Source organism: Apus apus, chromosome 3 (genome assembly GCF_020740795.1).
Source record: "Apus apus isolate bApuApu2 chromosome 3, bApuApu2.pri.cur, whole genome shotgun sequence".
Taxonomy (NCBI): domain Eukaryota; kingdom Metazoa; phylum Chordata; class Aves; order Apodiformes; family Apodidae; genus Apus; species Apus apus.
The window spans coordinates 2,171,587-2,195,872 of NC_067284.1; the positions used below are offsets into that span (position 1 = coordinate 2,171,587).

The 24,286-nt window shown below is 46.2% G+C and overlaps 1 protein-coding gene across 1 annotated transcript in view; it reads left to right on the forward strand.

The window, feature by feature from the left end:
• WASF1 (WASP family member 1) overlaps nucleotides 1–23,099 on the forward strand; it is a 91,839-nt gene extending 68,740 nt beyond the window's left edge. Inside the window, exons 3-9 of the mRNA XM_051613155.1 lie at nucleotides 6,631–6,765; nucleotides 14,440–14,593; nucleotides 15,316–15,433; nucleotides 16,281–16,453; nucleotides 18,972–19,151; nucleotides 19,634–20,271; nucleotides 22,179–23,099. Of these exons, the coding sequence (XP_051469115.1) occupies nucleotides 6,631–6,765; nucleotides 14,440–14,593; nucleotides 15,316–15,433; nucleotides 16,281–16,453; nucleotides 18,972–19,151; nucleotides 19,634–20,271; nucleotides 22,179–22,336 (1,556 nt within the window). The 3' untranslated portion in view covers nucleotides 22,337–23,099. The remainder of the gene's footprint in view (nucleotides 1–6,630; nucleotides 6,766–14,439; nucleotides 14,594–15,315; nucleotides 15,434–16,280; nucleotides 16,454–18,971; nucleotides 19,152–19,633; nucleotides 20,272–22,178) is intronic.
• The last annotated feature ends 1,187 nt before the right edge of the window (nucleotides 23,100–24,286 follow it).

A 24,286-nucleotide genomic window follows, 5' to 3' on the forward strand; every position in this document is an offset into this window, starting at 1 on the left:
TGGTGAGAGCCTGGCCCAGGTTGCCCAGGGAAGCTGTGGCTGCCCCATCCCTGGCAGTGTTCAAGGTGTTCAAGATTCTTCTCTCTGAGCCTGGGGCACATTTCAGTCTCCTGGCTTTCAGTCCCTCTCCTCACCACTGAGCTGTGACATCACAGAATCATAGAATGGTTTGGGTTGGAAAGGACCTTCAAGATCACCCAGTCCCAACCCCCTGCATGGGCAGGGACACCTCCCACCAGCCCAGGTTGCTCCAAGCCCCATCCAACCTGCCCTTCAACACTGCCAGGGATGGGGCAGCCACAGCTTCCCTGGGCAACCTGGGCCAGGCTCTCACCACCCTCATGGGGAAGAATTTCTTCCTGATGTCTCACCTAAGTCTCCCCTCTTTCAGATGGAAATGATTCTGCTGAGGAAAGCCTAGGGTTTCAAGTGAAACTCAGCTATACCTTGATTTTTGCTAAGATATTCAATTAAATAAAATTATTGTAGTGAAGCTGTGAAGCTCAATCAGCAGGCAATGGGGATGGTAAATTATGTGTCAGAATTAGTGGAGGAGGAGAAATGTATTAATACACTTAGAATAACTTTCTTGTTTGGCTTTATAAAGGGACCCTGGTTATGTATTATTAGCAGCTTCAGTGGTAACTAATTATCTTGAAAGAGTATTTTCTGATGTGTGCACAGTGTTGTGTAGGGAGGAACTGGTGAGTGGTGAATAATGGAATTTTGCATCCTGTGGGTACATTGGGAAGGGATTGTGCAGCAGGACCTGAGCCAGGTTTTATGGCTGCTTTTGTTCTGTGCTTTGATTTTTGAGAAAATGTACTGGGTAAAAATATAGTTCAGTGTGTGAATGGGGTTGAAATGATAGGAGTCAAGGGATTATAGAATATAGATGGGTGACAGGCTGACTTCTTAGTTTATTCTTTGATATTTTTTTCAGTTTCTCCATCTTTTTTTAAAAACCAAATTGCCAAACCTCTATTTTTAAAGTGTGGTAATATTTTGAGGTGTGAGTGTTTCGCTATATCCACATGTTTAGTGTTTTAATATTAAAATAACATTTGATAATAAGAAGTTTAATTATATAGCACCCCGTTCTACATTGCATTTAATGATCTCATGACATTTAATATCTGTTAAAAAAATATCATTCCAGTTGGAGGGATAGGAGCTCTTTTTCTTTAAAAATGCAAAGGATAGCAAAGAAGTGACTCCTTCCCACTCCTCTGAGAGCCTGTAGCTAAATCTGATGGTAACTGAGCTAGTGTTGTAAAGTTATTCATTTAAGTGCCCCTTCCTCAAGGTGTATGAAAGGTCACAGCGCAGAGGATGTTGTAGTTCAGGTGAATTTAAGGACCAGAGGTTTGAGGGGACTGCCAATTTTATGCCCTGGTCCTGCAGCATGTTTGGGTGCTTCTAGGAGTTTGGCCAACACAATGTATTAAGGCTTCCAAGCCACCTCTTTGCCACACTTTGTTTAATTAGCCTGAAATAAGGTTCAGAACTTTATGTGGTTATTGTAGGGGACCTCAGTTCATCTGCTACATGCCCAGTCCCCCAGATCAAGAGAAAATAACATTTCTTTTCACCTTTGTGTCTGTTTCTGTGCATTGGACAGTTAGAAATTCTTCATTCGAGCACAGCAGGCAATGCTGGAAAAATGTTTAAGAAATTATGGGGGGAAAATCAGGAGATAAAAACAAAACTGAGAGGAGCAAATGGTGAAAGAGGAGAACTTGAAAACTGCTCAGTCTTTTTTTTTTTCAGATTTTAGAAGCCATTGTCCACTTACTGCCATGGTAGTGAACAGGAGTGCATGACACATGTTTTGATGGGTTTAATATTAAAAAATGAGGAAAGCAGTGAGCAGCATGATTTCTATTCTATTTCCAGCCAGTAGCTGCTAGCTATTATTCTAATTTCAGCTCATAGGTCTGTTTTAAATAACAGGAAAGTAATTGTTCAGAAGAAGCTCTCAAAACACACACATGTTCTTGAGGACAACATGTTCCTTCCAAGACAATTTATTTGGCTGTCACAAAACAGGACGTTGACTGAGAGCAGAGGGAGCTGTGTTCCTGCATCCCTGACTTAGTCTGAAGGGTTAATTGTGAATAGAGCCCTTGGAAGCAAGTGAAAATGTTGTCAGAAGAATAATAAGGTGAATAATATGTTCCTTAATTAAAAATAAATAACAATGCACCCTCTTATCTAAATGAAGAAAACTCGTGCTCTCATAATAAAAATGAGTGCCAGGGTGATGGATTGAGAAGAACAAGAGGCAGTATTGGAGGGGATGTGTCTTTCCTTTTGAAAATGGCCGTTTTTGGTGTATATCTGGTCAATTAAGCAAGTTTTGCAAATACAGTAAAATAAGCCCTTCACAGTTGTTGAAATAATTTATTTGCAGAAGTCTATATTGTAATTTAATTTAATAGACAAACAGTCTTTCTCATTTGGTATTATGTATCCAGCTGTGACCAAAATCCTAAGGCATTACTGCTTTAATTCTCACTCTCATCTGTCATTCTCTTTACTGCTCTTGTTACTTCATGGAACAAGAGTATTGTTTTTCATCAAGCAGTCCCATCATGATGTACATCTTCTGAAGTGTCAATAACACTCTGGAATAAATAGTACTCTACCTGGAGCACTTGTGTCCAGTTCTGGAGCCCCCAGCACAAGAAGGACTTGGAGCTCCTGGAGAGAGGCCAGAGGAGGCCACAGAGATGATCCTTGGGCTGGAGCAGCTCTGCTCTGGAGACAGGCTGGGAGAGTTGGGGTGTTCAGCCTGGAGAAGAGAAGGCTCCAGGGAGACCTTAGAGCACCTTCCAGTGCCTGAAGGGGCTCCAGGAAAGCTGGGGAGGGGCTTGGGACAAGGGCAGGGAGGGAGAGGACAAGGGGGATGGATGAAAACTGGAGGAGGGGAGATTGAGGTGAGACATGAGGAGGGAATTCTGGAGTGTGAGGGTGGTGAGAGCCTGGCCCAGGTTGCCCAGGGAAGCTGTGGCTGCCCCATCCCTGGCAGTGTTGAAGGGCAGGTTGGATGGGGCTTGGAGCTACCTGGGCTGGTGGGAGGTCTCCTTGCCCATGCAGGGGGGTTGGAACTGGATGATCCTGAAGGTCCCTTCCACCCCAAACCAGTCTGTGATTCTATGAATTAATTTTGATTCCTTACTCTTCTCACATACCACCTACCCATTAAGTGGAATGATTTCAGCTTTGTTTTCTATTGTCATTTTTTCTCACAAGATTTTTTTTTTTTTTTTAATTGGAGTTTTTGTGATACTTTATTCAGTGTTCTCACTTGTATCTTTTGTAACCCATTCCAAATGGAAGATCTAGTCATCTGGAATAAGCACAGAGCAAGCAACACGAAGTGGATAATCAGTGCTGGGTACCCCTGCACGGTCACACATGGTATTCTCTTGCAGGGAAGTTGCACAGTTCACTAAAAGCAAACCTTTTGCTTTGCTTGAAGAAGCATTTAGTTCAATATACCTCAGGCTAAATAAAGAACCTACCAACAGATCTGTAGGTAGAGACGAGGTGCTTGGCACACCACTTCAAACACCACAGGTTGTTTTTCATCTAGTTCCCATTTGAGGATTAGTGTTCATAAGCTTGGGCAAATTGCCCTGTGCAGTGTTTGTGGCTGTGTGCAGCACCATGAGAGTGGTTTTAAGACAGATTATTTTGCAATTGGAGCTCATTAATGAGGTAGATGGATTGAATGGGGGATGAAATGATATAGATAAAACAAACTGTAGCTTTAAAATGCACCTGTGAAAGGGAAGTTGTTGGTTTGTAGAGCCCTGAAATTTACTTTTTATATTACATATATGAAATTTTACGCCTTACTTTAATTTGCATATCTGAATATTATGTGTGTTGTCTAAGAAAACTGAATAATGCATCTGAATAGATTATCTGCACTGCATTGAACTGGTAGTAAACCTACAGTAAAGGGTTAGCAATCTTGCTCTTAGTGGATCACATTTTTAAGTAATTTCTCTTGCTTCAGATACAGGTTAAAGAACATAAACTTTTCAGAGTTTCAAGACATATATTTTAAAGTCTTAGGTTAGGTGAGTTACCAGCTAAGTAGACTTTACTGCTGTCCCATCTCTGTTTTACTGTGGGCTGGTAGTTAAAGACCAAGGTTCTGAGGGTGGCTGTGCCTCTGCTCTCCTTCTCACTGTGGCTACAAGAGATGCCCCAAGAATAAAAGCAAGACAAGCATGTCCCATCCTCCTGCTCATCTCCAAGTCTCCATGTCTTTCTGGCACGGAAGCCTCTTCAACCAGCTGGAGTTCCTGTGTGTTTATTACTGCTCAGTGTGTTTCTTTTCCACGACTTGGTATTTTTGGCAACTCTAATATCACTTTTTTTGGGTCGTTTCCAGATGCTTTGAATACCACAGGTCCCAGTGCAGCAACCTCTGACAACTCACCTTACTCAGCTGTGCAGGCTGGTGATTTACTCCTGTCCTCTGTTTCACAGAATCACAGAATCACTGAGGTTGGAAAAGACCTTCAAGACCATGGAGTCCAACCCTTGGCCCCACTCTCCCCAGCCCAGCACTGAGCCATGTCCCCCAGCACCACATCTCGGTGACTTTTAAACACATCCAGAGATGGTGGCTCAGCCACCTCCCTGGGCAGCACATTCCAGTGTCTGCCAACCCTTTCAGTGAAAAAGTTCTTCCTCATGTCCAGTCCAAACCTCCCCTGGTGCAGCTTGAGGCCATTCCCTCTTGTTCTGCCACCAGTTACTTGTGAGAAGAGACCAGCACCCACCTCTTTACAACCTCCTCTCAGGCAGCTGTAGAGGGTGATGAGGTCTCCCCTCAGCCTCCTCTTCTCCAGGCTGAACAGCCCCAGTTCCCTCAGCCTCTCTCTCTTGTTCTCAGGACCCTTCCCCAGCTTCGTTGCCCTTCTCTGGACACGCTCCAGCCCCTTGATATCTCTCTTGAATTGAGGTGCCCAAAACTGGACACAGGGCTCAAGGTGCAGCCTCACCACTGCCAGTACAGAGGGACTATCACCTCCTTGGTCCTGCTGGCCACACTATTCCTGATCCAAGCCAGGATGCCATTGATCTTCTTGGTCATCTGGGCACACTGCTGGTTTTGTACCTTTTGAGGAATTATTTATCCATGCCATGTTGTTTCTTTTTTATGTCCTATCTGCTCAGTTTTCCTAAAAAGCTTTGATTAAGGGCTTTCAAAACTCTCTTGGAAATCCATATTCATCACAGCTCTCCATCTGTGTGCTTATAAACCCTTCAGAGATTTCACTTTACAAGAGCTGTGTTGTCTCTTCTTAAACAAGTCATCCCTGTCTCTGCTAATTCAGTTCTTCATCATGATTTATACTAATCTGTCTGGACATTACTCTTACAGGCCTGTAGCTCTCAAGTTGTTCCATGAAAAAATTTTTTAATCTTGTTGTTGTACTTCACATTGTTCATTCAAGGAGGTTTACAAATTGTTGCTGGTATTTTACTGGTCATTTTGTTGACTTAGTTTTTTAAATTTTTATATAAACCCTATAGTTTCTTTGAACCTCCCACAACAAAGAATTCTGGCATGAGATTCTTTCCAGTTCCTTTCACTGGACACCAGTGGAAGGTGTTAAAGAGCTTGTCCAGAGTGGTCTTGTCTTCTCTGAGTGCTCCTCTATACCTACATTACCAGTTGGCTCTACAGACTGCCTGGAAGGCTTGTTTGGTCCTCATGTCTTTAAAGGAGTATTTCATAGAATCATGGAATCGTTTGTGTTGGAAGGGACCCTCAAGATCATCCAGTCCCAACCCCCTGCATGGGCAGGGACACCTCCCACCAGCCCAGGTTGCTCCAAGCCCCATCCAACCTGCCCTTCAACACTGCCAGGGATGGGGCAGCCACAGCTTCTCTGGGCAACCTGGGCCAGGCTCTCCCCACCCTCACACTCCAGAATCTCCTCCTCATGTCTCACCTCAATCTCCCCTCCTCCAGTTTTCATCCATCCCCCCTTGTCCTCTCCCTCCCTGCCCTTGTCCCAAGCCCCTCCCCAGCTTTCCTGGAGCCCCTTCAGGCACTGGAAGGTGCTCTAAGGTCTCCCTGGAGCCTTCTCTTCTCCAGGCTGAACACCCCAACTCTCCCAGCCTGTCTCCAGAGCAGAGCTGCTCCAGCCCAAGGATCATCTCTGTGGCCTCCTCTGGGCTCTCTCCAGGAGCTCCAAGTCCTTCCTGTGCTGGGGGCTCCAGAACTGTTCACAGTGCTCCAGGTGGGGTCTCATGAGAGCCCAGTAGAGGGGCAGAATCCCCTTCTATACATAGCCAAGAAACTAAACAGTCTAGTTCCTTGCATACCAGCATAGTTAAATTAATTTATACCAGCTGAATATCTGTCCTGTAACGTATTTAAATAATCTCATTTGTGATAAATAAATTACAAATTGAATATTTAACTTTGACTTACTTTTCTGAAGCATTGGTGACGAGCTCTGTAAGTCTGGGTTGTTACAGGTGATGCTCATGCATCGTACGTTCACTTAAACAAAATAGTTATGCATCTTTTCAAGGCAAAGTCCTTTGGCTCTTGTGGCATGCTTGAATTTTTATTTTTTTTCTTCTGTATTTTAGGTAAATATGCTGAAGATATCTTTGGTGAACTTTTCAATGAAGCACACAGTTTCTCATTTAGAGTCAACTCCTTACAAGAGCGCGTAGATCGGTTGTCGGTCAGCGTCACACAACTTGATCCAAAGGAAGAGGAATGTAAGTTAAGTCCTGCCTTGAAAGTTCATTATTTTGTCAACCAGCCACCACTGATACGTGAAATGGAAGTAACAATTGTTTAAGTTCTATTTATAAGAACACAGAGCAAAGCATGGTGAGACAGAAGCCCGTTGCTGTTCCGCGACACGTTGCTGTTGTAGGCTCGAGCAGGTTTCTGAGCTCAACGTTTTCATGGCTGCTGAGCTGTTACCAGTGAATTGACATCGAAACTGCTACAGGAGGATGTGTCACTTCACTAGTATCGTGTGTTAGTGTTACTGCTGTTCATGTGGAATATGATGTGAATGCTCTTTTTCAGCCTTCCTACTAGTTCCCACGTGGTGTAACCATTTTCCCAAGTAGGGTGTCTGCATTTAACCTGTTACCACCTGACTTTCTACAGTTGTAGCCTCAAATCAGTGGGATATAGCTCCACTGACTGATGTTATATATCCCCTTGGATTCTTCCTCAGCAGCTTTAAGGGCTATGAATATTGGTTAGCACTGAGAAAACAAAAGTCAGCCGAGTCTGGCTCGTGCCTAGAAGATAGAATTTGTGTGGGATGTAAATGGTACAGAGGTTTTGTGATGACTATGGGAACAATACATAAATACTGTGAAGCTTGTTTGCCTTTCTGGGTAGCTGTTGGTTACAGATGGAACTACGAAGGATCTTATAACCCCAAACAGTTTTTTAGGGTATTCCAGACTATATGTCTACAGCATAGAAACTAGAACAATATCACATCATGGAAAATAATTGCAGATTGTTGTGGAACCAATTTTAAAGCATAGAAAGCTGTTGCAGTTCTGAATGTCTAGGTATAATTGCTGTGTGATGTTCAGGAAAAATGAAGTGTCAGATCAAGAGCATGGTCTTCAGGCTGTGTTTAGTCACCAATGGTGAAATGTCCCTAATAGCAAAATTAAGCTAAAGGAAATGTTGATTCTTCATTTTGCATGACATGACTTGTAGAGCAGCTTTTGAGGGACACTGGTTCACAGCAAGGAGCAGATTTTCCTTCCACAAAATCATGACTTGTCTGGGGGAGTTTTTACACTAATGGGATTTTCTTGTCAACTGGGCATAAATCACACACATACACTTTTTTTTTTCCCAAAAAAAAATACCATGTTTACTATGATCAGATACAGACAAAAATCCTTTTTGTGTGTAGTAACAAATTGCCAGCAATTGTAATCTTGAAAGAACTGCAGAACTCCAGGAGTATTCCTGTCATTTCTGGATTGACTCTTGACAACCTAGTTTTTTATTTCAGTGAGAGTGGGGTATATGTTGATATGACATATCTAGTCTGGCAGCCATTCACATTTCAGGAGAAGGAAGAGAGTTAAAGCATCTAAGGATGTTACAGGAAAGCAAATTGGAAAATTGTGCTTTCCTGTGTAAATACCTTTTGGCAAGTTTGGCTGTGGTTTTCAACACCAAATATCCATCCCTCTGGTGTTGGAGACTTGCTAGGAATATTTTTAAATAGCATGTAGTCCCAAATGCACCAGGTCAGTAACTTTTCACAGGACTGGGGATGCTGCAGCATTTGCTAAACTGTATAGATAAAGGAAGGGGCAAGATGCTGTGATGAAAGAATACAGGGCTGAAAAGAGGTCTGCTTGATCAAGTGCAGTGTGGCAAAGTGTGACTGAGCCCTGATTTTGTCTCTAGCACCATAGAATAGCAGTGAGTGGTAGTACTTCAGAGGAACACTTGTAGATAACTGTTGGAGCTGTTGGAGAGAGTCCAGAGGAGGCCACAGAGATGATCCTTGGGCTGGAGCAGCTCTGCTCTGGAGACAGGCTGGGGGAGTTGGGGTGTTCAGCCTGGAGAAGAGAAGGCTCCAGGGAGACCTTAGAGCACCTTCCAGTGCCTGAAGGGGCTCCAGGAAAGCTGGGGAGGGGCTTGGGACAAGGGCAGGGAGGGAGAGGACAAGGGGGATGGATTAAAACCAGAGGAGGGGAGATTGAGGTGAGACATGAGGAGGAAATTCTGGAGTGTGAGGGTGGTGAGAGCCTGGCCCAGGTTGCCCAGGGAAGCTGTGGCTGCCCCATCCCTGGCAGTGTTGAAGGGCAGGTTGGATGGGGCTTGGAGCAGCCTGGGCTGGTGGGAGGTGTCCCTGCCCATGCAGGGGGTTGGGACTGGATGGTCTTGAAGGTCCTTTCCAACCCAAACCATTCTACGATTCTTTTATTTTTATTAACTTACAAATATCCATGCCTTGCTCCATACCCAGTGCCTCTCATTCACAAGTGTCTGCCCAGAATGAGTCACCAAATGAGGAAAAAGAGTGCAAGATAAATTTGATACTGTATTTCCTTAAAAATTAGGGATCAGGAAAATGTTTCTCCTCCAGTATCCTATTTTGGTCTTGAAATACAGAAATTCATCACAAATAGCTTTGTTTTAGTCCTGATCTGGGCTAGAATAGATGGAGGATGTTAATACATGAAGGTGTGGGGTAAACATTCGGATTTACCTTTTTTTGCCTTTCTTAACCTTCTGTGCAAAGAATTAAGCAAGTTTCAGAACTTCTGTTCAGTTAATAGCATGTGTAAAATGGGCTGTTCTTGTGAAATGAGTCTCATTTGCTGCTTCTTTGCCAGCAGGCAGCAGTAGAAGATTTAATGTGTTCCTTTGGGTCCATGCTATTACACAAGAGGAAGAAATTAAGATTCATTTAAAGCTAAGTGGCATGAACAAAAAGAGTCTAAGTCAGATTCATTGAGCAAGATGCAGATGCTTGATGAGATGTTTTTGGTAGAGCCAAATTAATAAAGAGCTCTGTTTTGTTTTGTTGGGTGTTTTTTTTTAATAGTGTGTTTTCTCATTTTGAAGCATTGCAGTATCTCTGTGAAAGAATAACAACAAATGAGACCAAGGTTAGGATTGGGCTGAAGGAACTAACTCCTTTAGGTTTTGTGACTTCTGATACCCAGCACAGCTCTGGTGTAATTCAGAATTAGAAAATAGTTGTGTGTCCCAGAGAAATAAATGGTATCCTGGCAGAAGGAGAACCTAGGAGTTTATCTGCATATTTTTGTATGTGGTGGTTCTTTAATGTGAACTGCCTGATTTAATTTGAATGTCAAACTGGGGAGGATTTTACTGTCCAAGGTGGTCTGTATACTTCTGAAAATGAGAGACTCTGTCAACTTTCCAATCAGGATGCTCAGCCCATGCTGAGAGTTAGAAGAAAGGCTGGTAAATCCCACTGTGAGGGGCAGCTCACTGATATTCTCTAGCCTCTGGAGAGGGATTTGGTGACTTGACTGTATATATGTAATTAAGTTAAGAACAGGGAGCGGATGAAAATTGGCTCCTAACATCCGTGTGTGACGTGCTGATGTGAAGAAGAACACTATTGTCCATTCACACGCAAGAATTTTTACCCCCAAAGCCAAATAAAGAAAAAGACTGTTAAATTAAGTTGCATAGGAGGTCAGTGTTCCTGGCGTGTCTCTACTTAACTGGATGCTGGATTTGGGTGCATCTCTCCCTGCCGTGGTTTTGGGTGGAAGCCGCCTCATCTCCGGGCACAGTCGCCCTGTTTATCAGGATGTTCTGACACCAAATGATATGTTCTGGGTGGCCTTCTTCATTATTTTGGTGGGTCCATCCCTGGCTTGGGGCCAGCGTTGCTGCCACCGGGTGTAGATGGATAAGCTCCTCTGGGAAGGGCACACACACACACACACGCACTCACACGCAGATGATGTGTTTAAAATACCACTCCACTGTGAAAGTTTTCAAAGCGTGTGTGTGGGGGGGGGGGAAAAAGCTGGAGATGTACGTGTACATCGGTCGGTAAAGAGAAAGGAAAAAAAGACCATGAGGCTTGAGGAGGTGAGAAGGGGCCAATGACACACCCGGGGGAGTCAGGGAACCGTGGTCTCAGCCAGGGCTGCTTTCAGCTCGGCTCCTTTGATTTGGTTTTCCTTCTCCTCTCTCTTTTGCCTTCTTTTCTGTACGACCCACAAACCATCTTCGTTACTGGCAGTAACTGCTGTGCAGCCTTAGGCTGCACTCCCAGGCCTGTGCAGCTCCTGATGGAGTCCCAGCTGCCGCCCCTACCCCCCCCAATGCCACCGTTTTCTCCTTTATTTTTATTTTATTCCGTTTTATTTTATTTGTTCTGTTTGTGTTTTATTTTATTCTCCCTATGACAGTCAGAGACATACTTTTTTTGGAGGCCAGTTCTCCACACTCCCTCTCAAAGCTCCGGGCAGATGGACTGAGTTCCAGCTGCCCTGCGTGCTTTTCCTTCCTACTTTCTTAGCCCTCAATTCAATTTATCAGTTATTTACTAAGCAAATGAGTTTTAAGTGAATGTATCCAGGGCTTAAGGGTTCAGTGGTAAAGCCATGATCTTGCATAATGAGTATTTTGCACATAAGAAGGGAGATCTGGACAAAATGTCACCTGCTGAGGAGTGTGGCGGTTCTGTTGAGACTCGCCAGCACATTGGCTGCTCGAAGCAGCTGGTGAGTCACATCTTCCCTAACGGGGAGCTCAGTGCACCCAGGTTCTACACACTGTGCATGTCAAGCAGCTTCTGAGTCCCCTTCCCATGATTGCTTTAACATTTGCATCTTCTCTGTGTTTATTTACCACTAGGAGTTGAGCTGCACACCTTCTCTATCCAAACAGCGCTTGAGCTGCTTTGGATTTTCTTTAATCAGTAACACGAGCCAGCAGTGTGCCCAGGTGGGCAAGGACACCAGCCCCATCCTGGCCTGGATCAGGAATGGTGTGTCCAGCAGGAGCAGGGAGGTGCTGGTGCCCTGTGCTGGCACTGGTGGGGCTGCAGCTCCAGCCCTGGGGGCAGTTCTGGGTCCCTCACTGCAGGAAGGACATGGAGGGGCTGGAGCGTGTCCAGAGGAGAGACACCAAGCTGGGGAAGGGCTGGAGAACAAGTCCTGTGAGGAGAGGCTGAGGGAGCTGGGGGTGTTTAGTCTGGAGAAGGGGAGGCTGAGGGGAGACCTCATTGCCCTCTGCAGCTGCCTGAGAGGAGGTTGTAGGGAGGTGGGAGTTGGGCTCTGCTCCCCAGTGAGTAACGACCAGAGGAGATAGCCTGAAGCTGCACCAGGGGAGGGTTAGACTGGACATTAGGAAGAATTTCTTTACCCAAAGAGTGGTTGGACACTGGAACAGGCTGCCCAGGGAGGTGGTGGAGTCACCATCCCTGGAGGTGTTTAGAAGAAATGTAGATACAGTGCTTAGAGACATGATTTAAGCAATGAATGGGTTAATCAGGTTATGGTAGGGGGATCTAGGTTATGGTTGGGCTTGATGATCTTCAAGGTCCCTTCTAACCAGGATGATCATCTAGTTCCAACCCCTTGCATGGGCAGGGACACCTCCCACCAGCCCAGGCTGCTCCAAGCCCCATCCAACCTGCCCTTCAACACTGCCAGGGATGGGGCAGCCACAGCTTCCCTGGGCAACCTAGCCCAGGTTGTCCAGGATGGGGAATTGCAGTTTGAAGAGAGGCTTGACAGGAGGTAAGAAGTTATTACATATTACTGATGTGTTCTTTTATTTAATTTGTAGTTCAGCCCAAAAGAAACCCAGTTATTTTATCTTATTAGAGATTATCTTATTAAAGTGCAATTTAAAAACGTTTTTTCCCCAGTTCGTTGCTGATTACAAATAAAAATGTGGTGTCATCTCTTCTTCAAAACCAAATGTACAGAAGGTTGGTAGTTTAGCTTTCTGACAGAGATAATTTTTAATTATGTGGAAAAGATTGTGGTGTACAGAAAATTGGACTGGCTGCTGTAATAGGTCTTTTCATACAGTCCAAACAGGAAAGACAGTTACGATGAACTGGCTTTTGTTCAGGCTGTTGGAGGAATGTTTAATTGTGAACATCTCAACATTTAAAGGAATTCTTTAAGACCTCATTTTTGGTTCATTGCAGTAAACACAAGCAGTGTAGCAGATGGGCTTTCAGGAGGGGGCATCCATATGAAGTTTGGGATCTTTAGACTCTGCTCAGGGGTGTCCAGGGACAGGACAAGGGGCAATGGGCACAAACTGGAGCACAGGAGGTTGAACCTGGAGATGGGAAAACCCTTCTTGACTCTGAGGGTCCCAGAGCCCTGGGCCAGGCTGCCCAGGGAGGCTGTGGAGTCTCCATCCTGGAGACATTCCAGCCCCACCTGGACGTGTTCCTGTGGGATCTGCTCTAGGGGATCCTGCTCTGGCAGGGGTTGGACTGGGTGATCTCCAGAGCTCCCTGCCAGCCCCACCGCTCTGTGAGTCTGTGATTCTGTGATCCTAAGCTACAGGCAGTTTCTGGTGCTAGTTAGGAATTGGGCAACTGGAAGCTTAAATTTATCAGCATGAAGCCAGATCCCTGCAGCATTTCCAGCTCCTCCTCCAGTGCCTCGTCTCATCTCACACCTGAATTCACATGTCCAGTTTCTTGGACCTGTTTTCTGGCTGTGCTGGTTTGTCCATCAGCCAAAGCTAAGTGGCTGGGTGGCCAGCCAGGTTTCCATGTATCCATTTCCCCCCTGGGCTGGCAAGCCAGGCAGGGCCTGTCTCAGCCAGCTGGCAAGCTAAAGGAGTGGCTTTGAAGCCAAACTGGACACAGCCCCAGTCTGCACTGTGCTTGCAACTTGGGATTTGCCCAGTCCCTGTCTGTAGGTGGGTGACATGAATGTCACGATTCTCAGTATTTTGTGTGCAGCCTCTTCTTGTCTCCTTAGTGCTGTTGTCCTAATGCAGTCAGTTGTTTTGAGTAATGGTGTGTGCTTTTCAGGGAGTGCTGGTCATTGGATATGGGGGGGGTCCAACCCCAGCTGGCAACTGAGCCCCCGTGCAGCTGCTCACTCACCCCGCTCTGTGGGGTGGGGGAGAGAACTGGAAGGGTAAATGTGAAAAAACTCATGGGTTGAGATAAAGACAGTTGAACAGGTAAAGCAAAAGCTGCACACACAAGCAAAGCATCCAGGGAATTCATTCACTGTTTCCCATCAGCAGGCAGGGGTTTGTTCAGCCTGGAGAAGAGAAGGCTCCAGGGAGACCTTAGAGCACCTTCCAGTGCCTGAAGGGGCTCCAGGAAAGCTGGGGAGGGGCTTGGGACAAGGGCAGGGAGGGAGAGGACAAGGGGGAATGGATGAAAACTGGAGGAGGGGAGATTGAGGTGAGACATGAGGAGGGAATTCTGGAGTGTGAGGGTGGTGAGAGCCTGGCCCAGGTTGCCCAGGGAAGCTGTGGCTGCCCCATCCCTGGCAGTGTTGAAGGGCAGGTTGGATGGGGCTCTGAGCAACCTGGGCTGGTGGGAGGTGTCCCTGCCCATGCAGGGGGTTGGAACTGGATGATCTTGAAGGTCCCTTCCAACCCAAACCTTTCTGTGATTCTGTGAATTTATTGAACTGCTTTGCAGATGCAGCGTTCTGATATCTATCCAGGTGAGCAGAAATGTCCCGTGAAGGTAAAGAGAGGACAACATGCTAGAAGCTCCCCAGCAGCTGTCACAGAACCCGACAGTCTCTTGCCATGGCAGTTACTGCTGGATGAGTTGATTATTTGCTGTCAGATCCATCTATTAGCCACGCTGAATGTTTATATTCTAACCAGCATTAGGCCATTCCAGATTAATCAGAGAAACTACCTTTGGAGGGTGTTTTAATGGCCACCTCCCCTTCCAGTGTCCCTGCAGGACATTACCATGAGGAAAGCTTTCCGGAGCTCCACCATTCAAGACCAACAGCTGTTCGACCGCAAAACGCTGCCCATTCCTTTGCAAGAGACTTATGACATTTGTGAGCAGCCTCCTCCACTCAACATCCTCACCCCTTACAGGTGAGTGAAAGAAAATTCATCAACCCCAAGTTCTAGCTTGTCTCGTGTAACAGAGATGCTCCATCCAGGCACCCTGCTCATCTGGAGCAGCACGTGAGTGTTTAAGGGGCCACGGTAGATACCTGTGAAGCTCCTGGAGGAGCACAGGCAGCAAAAGACATGATAAGCATTAAAACACTCCCCTGCTTCACTCAAATTTCACCCCAGTGTAAGAACGGTAAGAAAAAAGCCGTTTTATCATCTGTATTTATTCAACTGTTTCTTCAACTGCTCTTGGGTGCCAAGGGAAGAAAAGAAGCAGTCGAGGGTGGAGAAAGAAAGGTCTTCAATGGACATGAACGTTTGCTGTCCCAAAGGCAGTGGTTTGGATATGAGCAGCCACACAGATTTGCTCATTGTTTTGAGAAAAAATTAAGATTCATGGGAATGGGAGTTCTCTGATTTATGAGACTCTGGAAAGGGAGTTCTCTGATTTATGAGACACTTTTTTTATCTATAGCTTGCCTTAAAGTTACTTTTCTAAAATCCAGACCTTGGATGCAAGGAAAGATAGTAAAGAATGATGACACAGGAGGTCAATGTTAATCTTTTTAATGTTCTCTCATAAAATATTTCAGGCTCTGAGATACTAGGTATTCCTTAATATGCCTTTCTTTTGTCTTAATGTCTGGATTCATGTCTTGTCAAATAAATTGTGTGCCCTGTGTGTCACTGTCTTTCAGGGATGATGGAAAAGAGGGCTTGAAGTTTTATACCAATCCTTCATACTTCTTTGATCTATGGAAGGAAAAGATGTTGCAGGACACAGAGGACAAAAGGAAAGAAAAAAGGAAGCAGAAGGTATTTATGTTTGTTTTGTCTGGCTTCTGGGGGCTTATTCCTGGAAAGGCTTGGCTTGGCTTCACTTCACTTCACTTCACTTCACTTCACTTCACTTTACTTTACAAATAAGGTACTTTTGTTTATACAATTCATAACAATCCAAACTTTGCAGAATCACCTTCATTCAGTTAAAGCTACTTGTATCAATCAATCCCATCCACTTTTACAAACAAATATGGAATAAAAATCCAAATAGTAATAATTATATCAATGTAGAAGGGCCTAGAGCTTTCAATCTGACCTAATGTAACTAACAGCAGGTTTGCCAGAGCTTCTGAGTCTTCCAGCAGTGACTCAAAAAAGAGGAATGCAGCAAGAATAAAGAATTTTACTGGGACAGAATTTTAGAGTACAAAATTCTGACCATCTTACAGGTGAAGAAGCTTGAGTGACATTCAAATAGAGATGCTTTCTCTAAACAAGATAGAAATGAGTGGGGATAGAGCATTTTCTTTACATTTGCTTGAACACTTCTGCAAAGGTTGTGTTGCTTGTTTGTTTCACCATTATTCTGTGTATTTCATACATAGAGACAGTAAATATAAGTGTCAGCTTCATAATTTTATGTCAGACTTAGAATAAAAAGCAACTCGCACTGTTGTTTTTCCCTGCATTTAGCTTATTATCCACTAGACTGAAGTTTCCGCCTCCTCCAAGTCTTTGGGTTACGCATCATATTTAGACTGAAAGTCACTTCTTGCACTTGAGTTGTGTTTGATTTTCTTTATTTTATGGCTGGTGTTTAAATGCAACAAACTAAAAAAGCACTTAGCTGTCAGTTTTGTTTCCACAACTCTCCCTACAGCAGAAAAATCTGGATCGCCCTCATGAACCAGAAAAAGTGCCACGGGCACCTCACGACAGACGGAGGGAGTGGCAGAAGTTAGCCCAGGGCCCAGAGCTGGCAGAAGATGATGCTAACCTCCTACATAAGCACATTGAAGTTGCTAATGGCCCAGCTTCACATTTTGAATCCAGGTTTCTGTTTCTTTTTCTCTAATCCTGTGTTAAGTGCGTGCTAACTTCATGCTACACGGTGAACACGCTCAGGAAGTGGTAAATTATGAGATGCTGCAGCTGTTCTGGAAATGCACTGGAAATTGGTGGTTGAGATCGATCAAAATTTGGTTGTGAAACACTTGGTCAGTATGTCCTTAAAGGAGTAGTTATTATCTTCTTATTTTTAAGAGTAGTCTGTACCCTTGGAATTTATTGTATCCTTGAGGAGGAGAAGCCCAACATGAGCCGGCACCATGTGCTGGATTCCAGAAACCCCCCATGTCCTGGGCTGCAGCAACAGCAGCCTGGGCAGCAGGGCCAGGGAGGGAATTGTCCCCTCTGCTCTGGTGAGACCCCACCTGGAGCACTGTGGCCAGTTCTGGAGCCCCCAGCACAGGAAGGACATGGAGCTGGTGGAGAGAGTCCAGAGGAGGCCACAGAGATGATCCCAGGGCTGGAGCAGCTCTGCTCTGGAGACAGGCTGGGAGAGTTGGGGTGTTCAGCCTGGAGAAGAGAAGGCTCCAGGGAGACCTGAGAGCACCTTCCAGTGCCTGAAGGGGCTCCAGGAAAGCTGGGGAGGGGCTTGGGACAAGGGCAGGGAGGGAGAGGACAAGGGGGAATGGATGAAAACTGGAGGAGGGGAGATTGAGGTGAGACATGAGGAGGAAATTCTGGAGTGTGAGGGTGGTGAGAGCCTGGCCCAGGCTGCCCAGGGAAGCTGTGGCTGCCCCATCCCTGGCAGTGTTGAAGGGCAGGTTGGATGGGGCTTGGAGCAACCTGGGCTGGTGGGAGGTGTCCCTGCCCGTGCAGGGGGTTGGAACTGGATGGTCTTGAAGGTCCCTTCCAACCCAGGCATTCCATGATGTTCTATGATGGGTTGTTGTCTGCAGCACGAAGAAGGTGCAGTGTCACTGTTGCACTCTGGCACCCAGGTGTGTCACTACATTCCGGTCCTGACCTACAAAATCCCCATTATTCCAGTCTCTTGATTTTAACTCAGCAGACACTGCCAAGACTGTATGTTGGGTGTGATGTGAACAAACATCCACTTGGTACTCAGAGGAGATCACTGAGCTTCTCTTCACTCTTGAGCAAACCCAAGATTTGATTGACATTTCTGGTTATAGTCTATTACAAAATCTAACCTGCTGGACTCTCATTTCACAGCAGGTATTTGCTGGTGGCTAAAAGGAGCATTTCACTTGGTTAACACCTGCTGTGTTTATGCTTCTGGAGTTTGTGCAAAACCAGCTGAGAAGCTTCTGCTAGGAAGGAGAGCTGACAACTCATATTGGGAATTTTGGTGCTGTGCTTGTGGGGGGCTGGTTTTTTGGGATAGTTTGTCTTTTAATTAAAAAGCAGTCCTCCAAAAACCTGTTAATTTGTTTCCTCCACCCCTCACCAGCCAAAAGCACTGTAGGAGAGTGTGAGGTTCAGCTTTGTAACAAACTTGATACCCGCAGTGGATGATTACAACAGCTCTAGGAGACAGTGTTTTCTCTCTGAAAACTGGACAATGCTGTTTGTGGAGAAGTTGGCTCCCTGAATTTAGAAAGTGAAAACAGTCTCAGTGCATTTCAGTCAGTGGGATACAACTCAAGTGATGGTCATTAGCCTTTTTCTGGGAACAACTTGATGGTATCTTGTCTTTGTAACCTGCTGGGTCAAGTCAGAAACATCTGCTTTCCTGCTGCCCCTCTGCTGTGTTGTCCATCAGAGTCCCCATGGGACACACTTGTTGCAGGACTCCTTTTGCATCCAGGACTCTGCCTTAAAGCTTGGTTATCTCAGCAGTGCAGGATATTATGGATGATGCTGCAGTGCCTGGGGACACTCCATCAGCAGAGCATGTTGTTCAGACACAGAACAGCACCCTGCTCTTGAATAACAGAGTAAGACCTCACCCCTGGAGAATTTAATAGGTTAAATGCTACAGGGGTGACAGTAGATACTGGGATTATCCTCCTCAGATCTGCTGCAGAGCTATAAATATTAGGTCTAAAGTCGTGGCTCCTCTCTATTGGAATATAGATCATCTGCCACAAGTTCAGCTTCATTGCTCAGTTGTAAGTTCTCCTGTTCTAACATCCATGGATGTTCCATGAATGTTGTAGGAGAAGATGGTTACATATATGTGGGACTGAGGAACAGAAACAGTTACTGAGTGTAATGTCTTCCATCCTACCCTCTGCTGCAGGTGTACTGCTGGTTGTTGCTACGTTTACTTACAGTAATGGGGCTAATGAGCACTGAGATCACACACTTGCTGTAGAAGTTGTCTGATTTCCTGCCAAAAGCATGAAACCCTGGAGGGGCTAGAAGGAATGGCCTGGCCAGTGAGAGAGATTGTTAAAAAGCCATGAAGTACAACCTGCAACTTGGGTGCAGAGAAGATAACGTGACTTCAGAAATCAAACTGAAGTAGAGGACGTGAGCTGAGGGCACAAAGACTTCACTAAAGCTGGTGTCGGATCATTTCTTTGCTGTTTTCCTACAGATCTCAGGCATATGTGGACCATCTGGATGGATCCTACTCTCTTTCTGCATTGCCCTACAGCCAGATGTCTGAACTTCTGAACAGAGCTGAGGAGCGAGTGTTGGTCAGGCCACATGAACCACCACCACCACCACCCCCAATGCACGCAGCAGATGTGAAACCTGTGCCTCCTTGTGTTAGGTACAGAGGGCTGGAGTCACGTGCAGAGTTATTGGAGAGTTTTGGCTTTCCACCATCCCCCCGGGAGTGCATTAGTGTTATTTCCATGCAGCTCAGGCAGTACCATGTCCTAGGGACTGTCAGGCCACAGCCCTGATGTGTCTGCAGCTGCAGGGCCTGGAGATAAACCCCACAGGGTGCCATTGTGGAGACAGGCCTCATCTTGCCATGAATAGGGCAGGTTGGATGGGGCTTGGAGCAGCCTGGGCTGGTGGGAGGTGTCCCTGCCCATGCAGGGGGTTGGAACCTGATGATCTTGAAGGTCCCTTCCAACCCAAACCATTCCATGATTCTATATGAGGTATGAAAACCTTGAAATCACCATAGCACATAATGCTCTTTAATGCCCAGCAGTCAATAATCTGAAGTTGCAGAAATTAACCTACTCCTTTTTTTTCCACTCTCCAGCTCTAATAACTTTGTCCTGTTGTTGGATATTTCAGTTCTACGACCGGCTTGGTAGAAAACTGCCCTCAGTCACCAGCAACAGGCAGAACCCCAGTGTTTGTGAGCCCCACTCCTCCTCCTCCACCACCACCACCTCTTCCATCTGCTTTGTCAACTTCCTCATTAAGAGCTGCAATGACTTCCACTCCTCCACCCCCAGTCCCACCACCTCCACCTCCTCCCACAGCTGCTCTGCAGGCCCCAGCTGTGCCACCTCCACCAGCTCCTCTCCAGATAGCTCCTGGAGTCCTACACCCAGCTCCACCTCCAGTTGCTCCTCCCCTAGCACAGCCCTCTCCCCCTGTCACTAGAGCTGCCCAAGTGTGTGAAGCTGTCCCTGTTCACCCAGTTCCTCCACAGCCTGAAGTACAGGGACTTCCTCCACCACCCCCACCTCCTCCCCTGCCGCCTCCTGGCATCCGACCCTCCTCTCCGGTCACAGTTGCAGCCCTTTCTCACCCACCTCCTGTTCTGCACCCTCCTCCCACAACCATTGTCCCCAGCCCTCATGCCCCTCTAATGCCTCCGTCACCCCCATCCCAAGTGACTCCTGCTCCTGAACCCAAGCGCCATCCTTCCACTCTCCCCGTCATCAGCGATGCTCGGAGCGTCCTGCTGGAAGCCATCCGGAAAGGTAAGGCTTGGCTGGCTGCTCAGGGGCAGGAAGAGCAGGCTCAGAAACCTGCCACACACACACACACACACACACGAGCTTGGAGAGCTGGAGGATTCCACGTGGCTCCGAAGTTAGTTCAGAAAAATGCATCTTAAGTCTTTCTCCTTGTGGTGGTACTTACCAGGTGTTTACTTTGGGTGGCAAAACTGGTTCTCTGGGGAGCTGGGTTTGGAAGGATGGAAGTACACCTGCTTAGAGATGGTCTGTGGAGATTATCTCTTTGTTTCTGTTTGCTTGAAGGTGTAGCTGTTTCTGATCATCTGCAGATTGTATAGAAGACAAAAGCACTGGTTTGCACAGACTGTTAGATAAAGGCAGATCAGATCAGTTAGCACTGGAATTGTCACCAGTTATCAGTGCATGACAGTGACATGTCAATGACATTCAGAAGTCATTCCTTAGGACAGGACAGTGAGATCAGCAGACAGGTTAGCTTGCTCATCCAAAATATTTTAAAGTATGCCCATGAATTGGTAACATCATTGAATCCAAAGAAGCATCAACAGCAGTTGAGTACAACAGGAGTGCATGGACATGAGCAGAGAGACTCAGCAGAAACACCTCAGAAAGGAGACCCTGCTGGTCTAACTCAGGTGATTCCTGAAAAGGCTTTTGACACCAAGTCTTGCACAAGAAACAAGGGCTGAAGTTACCACAGCCCAGATCCCATCTAAGGGCCTGGGTGCCTGTCAGTTGGCACCAGAGAGTATTAAGTACAGGGTGTTGGGCACATTGAGGCTGTGCCAGCCATGGTGTTCTCAGTGGAAAACCAAAATACATCATCTCTGTCACATTTTTAACCAAGTTAAAACTTGATTGATTGAACTTCCTCATCCTATTGATGTGTGGTGTTTCTCCCTGGTGTTTGATCTTTAAGTAATAGTTGATCCCAAACCAGATCATCACATGATTGAAACTGAGTTACAAGAAATTCTCTATTGTTAGGAGACTGAAATAGCTCCAACTTCTAACTGAGACTGTGAAGAGAGAGTATAAAAGTTGTTTGGAAATGCAAATAGAAAAATGGCTCAATCACTTGCAGTGGTTCTGAAAACATGGGAGTGTTTTTAAGGGGAAATCAGAACCAGGATCTAGTAGAAAGGCTGATGATCAGTCTGCCCTTGGGACTGTGACATTCCTCTCTGTAAAGTTTGGCAGAGAGCTTCCATCTGAGGAGGACACTGTCCTCAGCCTTCATTCTTTCTTGCTAAGCATGGCTGCATTAAGATGAGTTTGTCCAGCAGGTCAGGGAGGTTCTCCTGCCCCTCTGCTCTGCCCTGGGGAGGCCTCCCCTGCAGCACTGGGGGCAGGTCTGGGCTCCCCAGTTCCAGAAGGACAAGAACTACTGGAGAGAGGCCAGCACAGGGCACTGAGGTGCTGAAGGGGCTGGAGCATCTGCCTGGGAGGAAAGGCTGGGAGAGCTGGGGCTGCTCAGCTGGAGAAAAGGAGGCTGAGGGGGGATCTGATCAGTGCTGGTCAATATCTGCAGGGGGTGTCAGGAGGATGGGCCAGACTCTGCTCAGGGGTGTCCAGGGACAGGACAAGGGGCAATGGGCACAAACTGGAGCACAGGAGGTTGAACCTGGAGATGGGAAAACCCTTCTTGACTCTGAGGGTCCCAGAGCCCTGGGCCAGGCTGCCCAGGGAGGCTGTGGAGTCTCCATCCCTGGAGACATTCCAGCCCCACCTGGACGTGTTCCTGTGGGATCTGCTCTAGGGGATCCTGCTCTGGCAGGGGTTGGACTGGGTGATCCCCAGAGCTCCCTTCCAACCCCAACCCTTCCGTGACGCTGTGAAGGTGTGAGCTCAGTGCTGTGTGTGCTGCTGGGGGAGCCAGCCCCATCTTGCCCTGTGCTGTTCTCCAGGCATCCAGCTGCGCAAGGTTGAGGAGCAGCGCGAGCAGGAGGCCAAGCACGAGCGCATCGAGAACGACGTGGCCACCATCCTGTCCCGCCGCATCGCCGTGGAGTACAGCGACTCCGAGGATGATTCCGAGTTTGACGAGGTGGATTGGTTGGAGTGAAGTCCTCTCCCTTGCTGTGCACTGCGAAATCGAATGCTAATGTCCCTTGTGGTGCTTGTTCTCTGGAAGTTTGATGGTCATTTCTAGTGGTTTTTGTATCCTTTTCTTGACACGATTAATCCATGTTTTTCTACTTTTCAGTTTACAAGAAGCTCCTAGTGCATCTTTGAAACTAAATGTTCCCCAGTGGCTTTTCTTACACACCTTTTTTTTTGAAAGAACATCCTTTGTTCCAATAGACCACTAAGTATTAAGCATGGGCAGCTGTTGGTAGAGTAGCAGTTTCCATTTTTTTGGCATATCTTAACTGTGCACTTTGTGAATTTTAAGTTAATGAAGGCAACTGAGGTTGACATTCCAAGGGCAGCTGTATGTACTCATGAGCCTTATCCCACTTCTGAGGGTGTTTTAAAACATGAACCTATCAAGATAATCACTGCCTCGAGTCCATCTGCACACTGAAAGTACATATAGTTAGCAGCACTGAACACACTGAAAGGAAAACGGATCTTTGGGGGGTTTTATTCCTGTTTTATTGTTGTTTTTAAATAATTATGGCCTTATTTGAATGTTTAGAGATTCCCCTTCCCTTCTTCCCTCCCAGGTACATATTGTGTGGTACTATTTTTGCCTGCATCATAGAAGTTTAATTTTTATTATTTTTTTTTTCCTTGTGGAATCTTTTTTGACTTAAACATGCTGTGTAACTTATGTAACTGTTAAAATAACAGTTTGGTTTAATAAATGGTTCATTTTAAATGTTGCTGGTTGTTGGGTTTTCAGTGAAGCCAGCTTCTCACTGCTGTGCCTGAGGGATCCCTGGATTTCAAAGATTTCATCTGTGGGCTACAGAGTTACAGAAAATATTCTGCACTTGATCTGAGGACCCATGTGAAACCAAGAAACTTGTGGCATCAAATGAGATCTGTGTGCACATCTGCACACACACACAAAAGCTGAAATAGTGTCACCCACTAGTTAAGAAAAATAAAACCCAACACCAAAAAACATAAAATGTGGAGCTTGTGGCTTGTATGATTTAGGTTGTGTTTTTTAAAAGGCATCACCATTAATGTATCTTAGGGGAGGAAGGGAGATGCAGCAGGCAGCATCATGGGCAGTGAGAGCTGACAAAGAACATGGGTGAGGATGCCAGGTCATTTTTAGGTGTCGTGCCAGGGCTTTTGTGTTTCCCTGCTCTGGAGTAAGTCCCTCCAGGTCTGAGCGCACAGTCAGAAACCTGTTCAGAAGGGAAGCGTGGGAGCCTGGGGGAGCACTCTGACTTGGCAGGCTCATTCCTGGAAGATGGAATTGTAGAATAGAGGAAAAAAAGTGTGGAAAGTCAGAACGAGATTTCTGAAGCTGGAGCATGAGATGTTCTACAGGCTGCAGAACGACTGAGAGAAGCAGGTGGTCATTAACCTGTTGCTAGGACTGGGCAGAACTCCTGAGGTGCAGACTGGGCTGGCAGTGCTGTACACAACCCTCCCAGCTCTGCTGGCACCATCTCAGCCACCCTGCCACACTCAAGGCTTTTTCCACTGCAGCAGTTAACACCTTCATTGTGTTTGTGGGGGAAAAATCAGTGTCACCATTAGTGAACCTGCATCTCTACAAGCAGGGGTGCAGTTCTTCTCCAAATGCTGTTCTCCTGGATAGTTGTCTTCACTATAACTGCATCTGGTTTATTCTGCCAGTCTCTGTTAACTTTCAACATGCACATCCTTCTCAGTGGCTCAAGAAAAGATGTCAGAAGCACCATGAATATTTGTGGTCAATCTAGGTGCTTCCTTGGATCTAAGTAATCCTGAGTAGCCAAATCTTGCCCAGTCACTAATTGTCAGAGGCCAAAGGATTGATCTCTTCAAGCAGAGACACCTGTGTGTGCTCACAGCCCAGAAAGGCAACCACGTCCTGGGCTGCACCAGAAGAGGCACAGCCAGCAGGTTG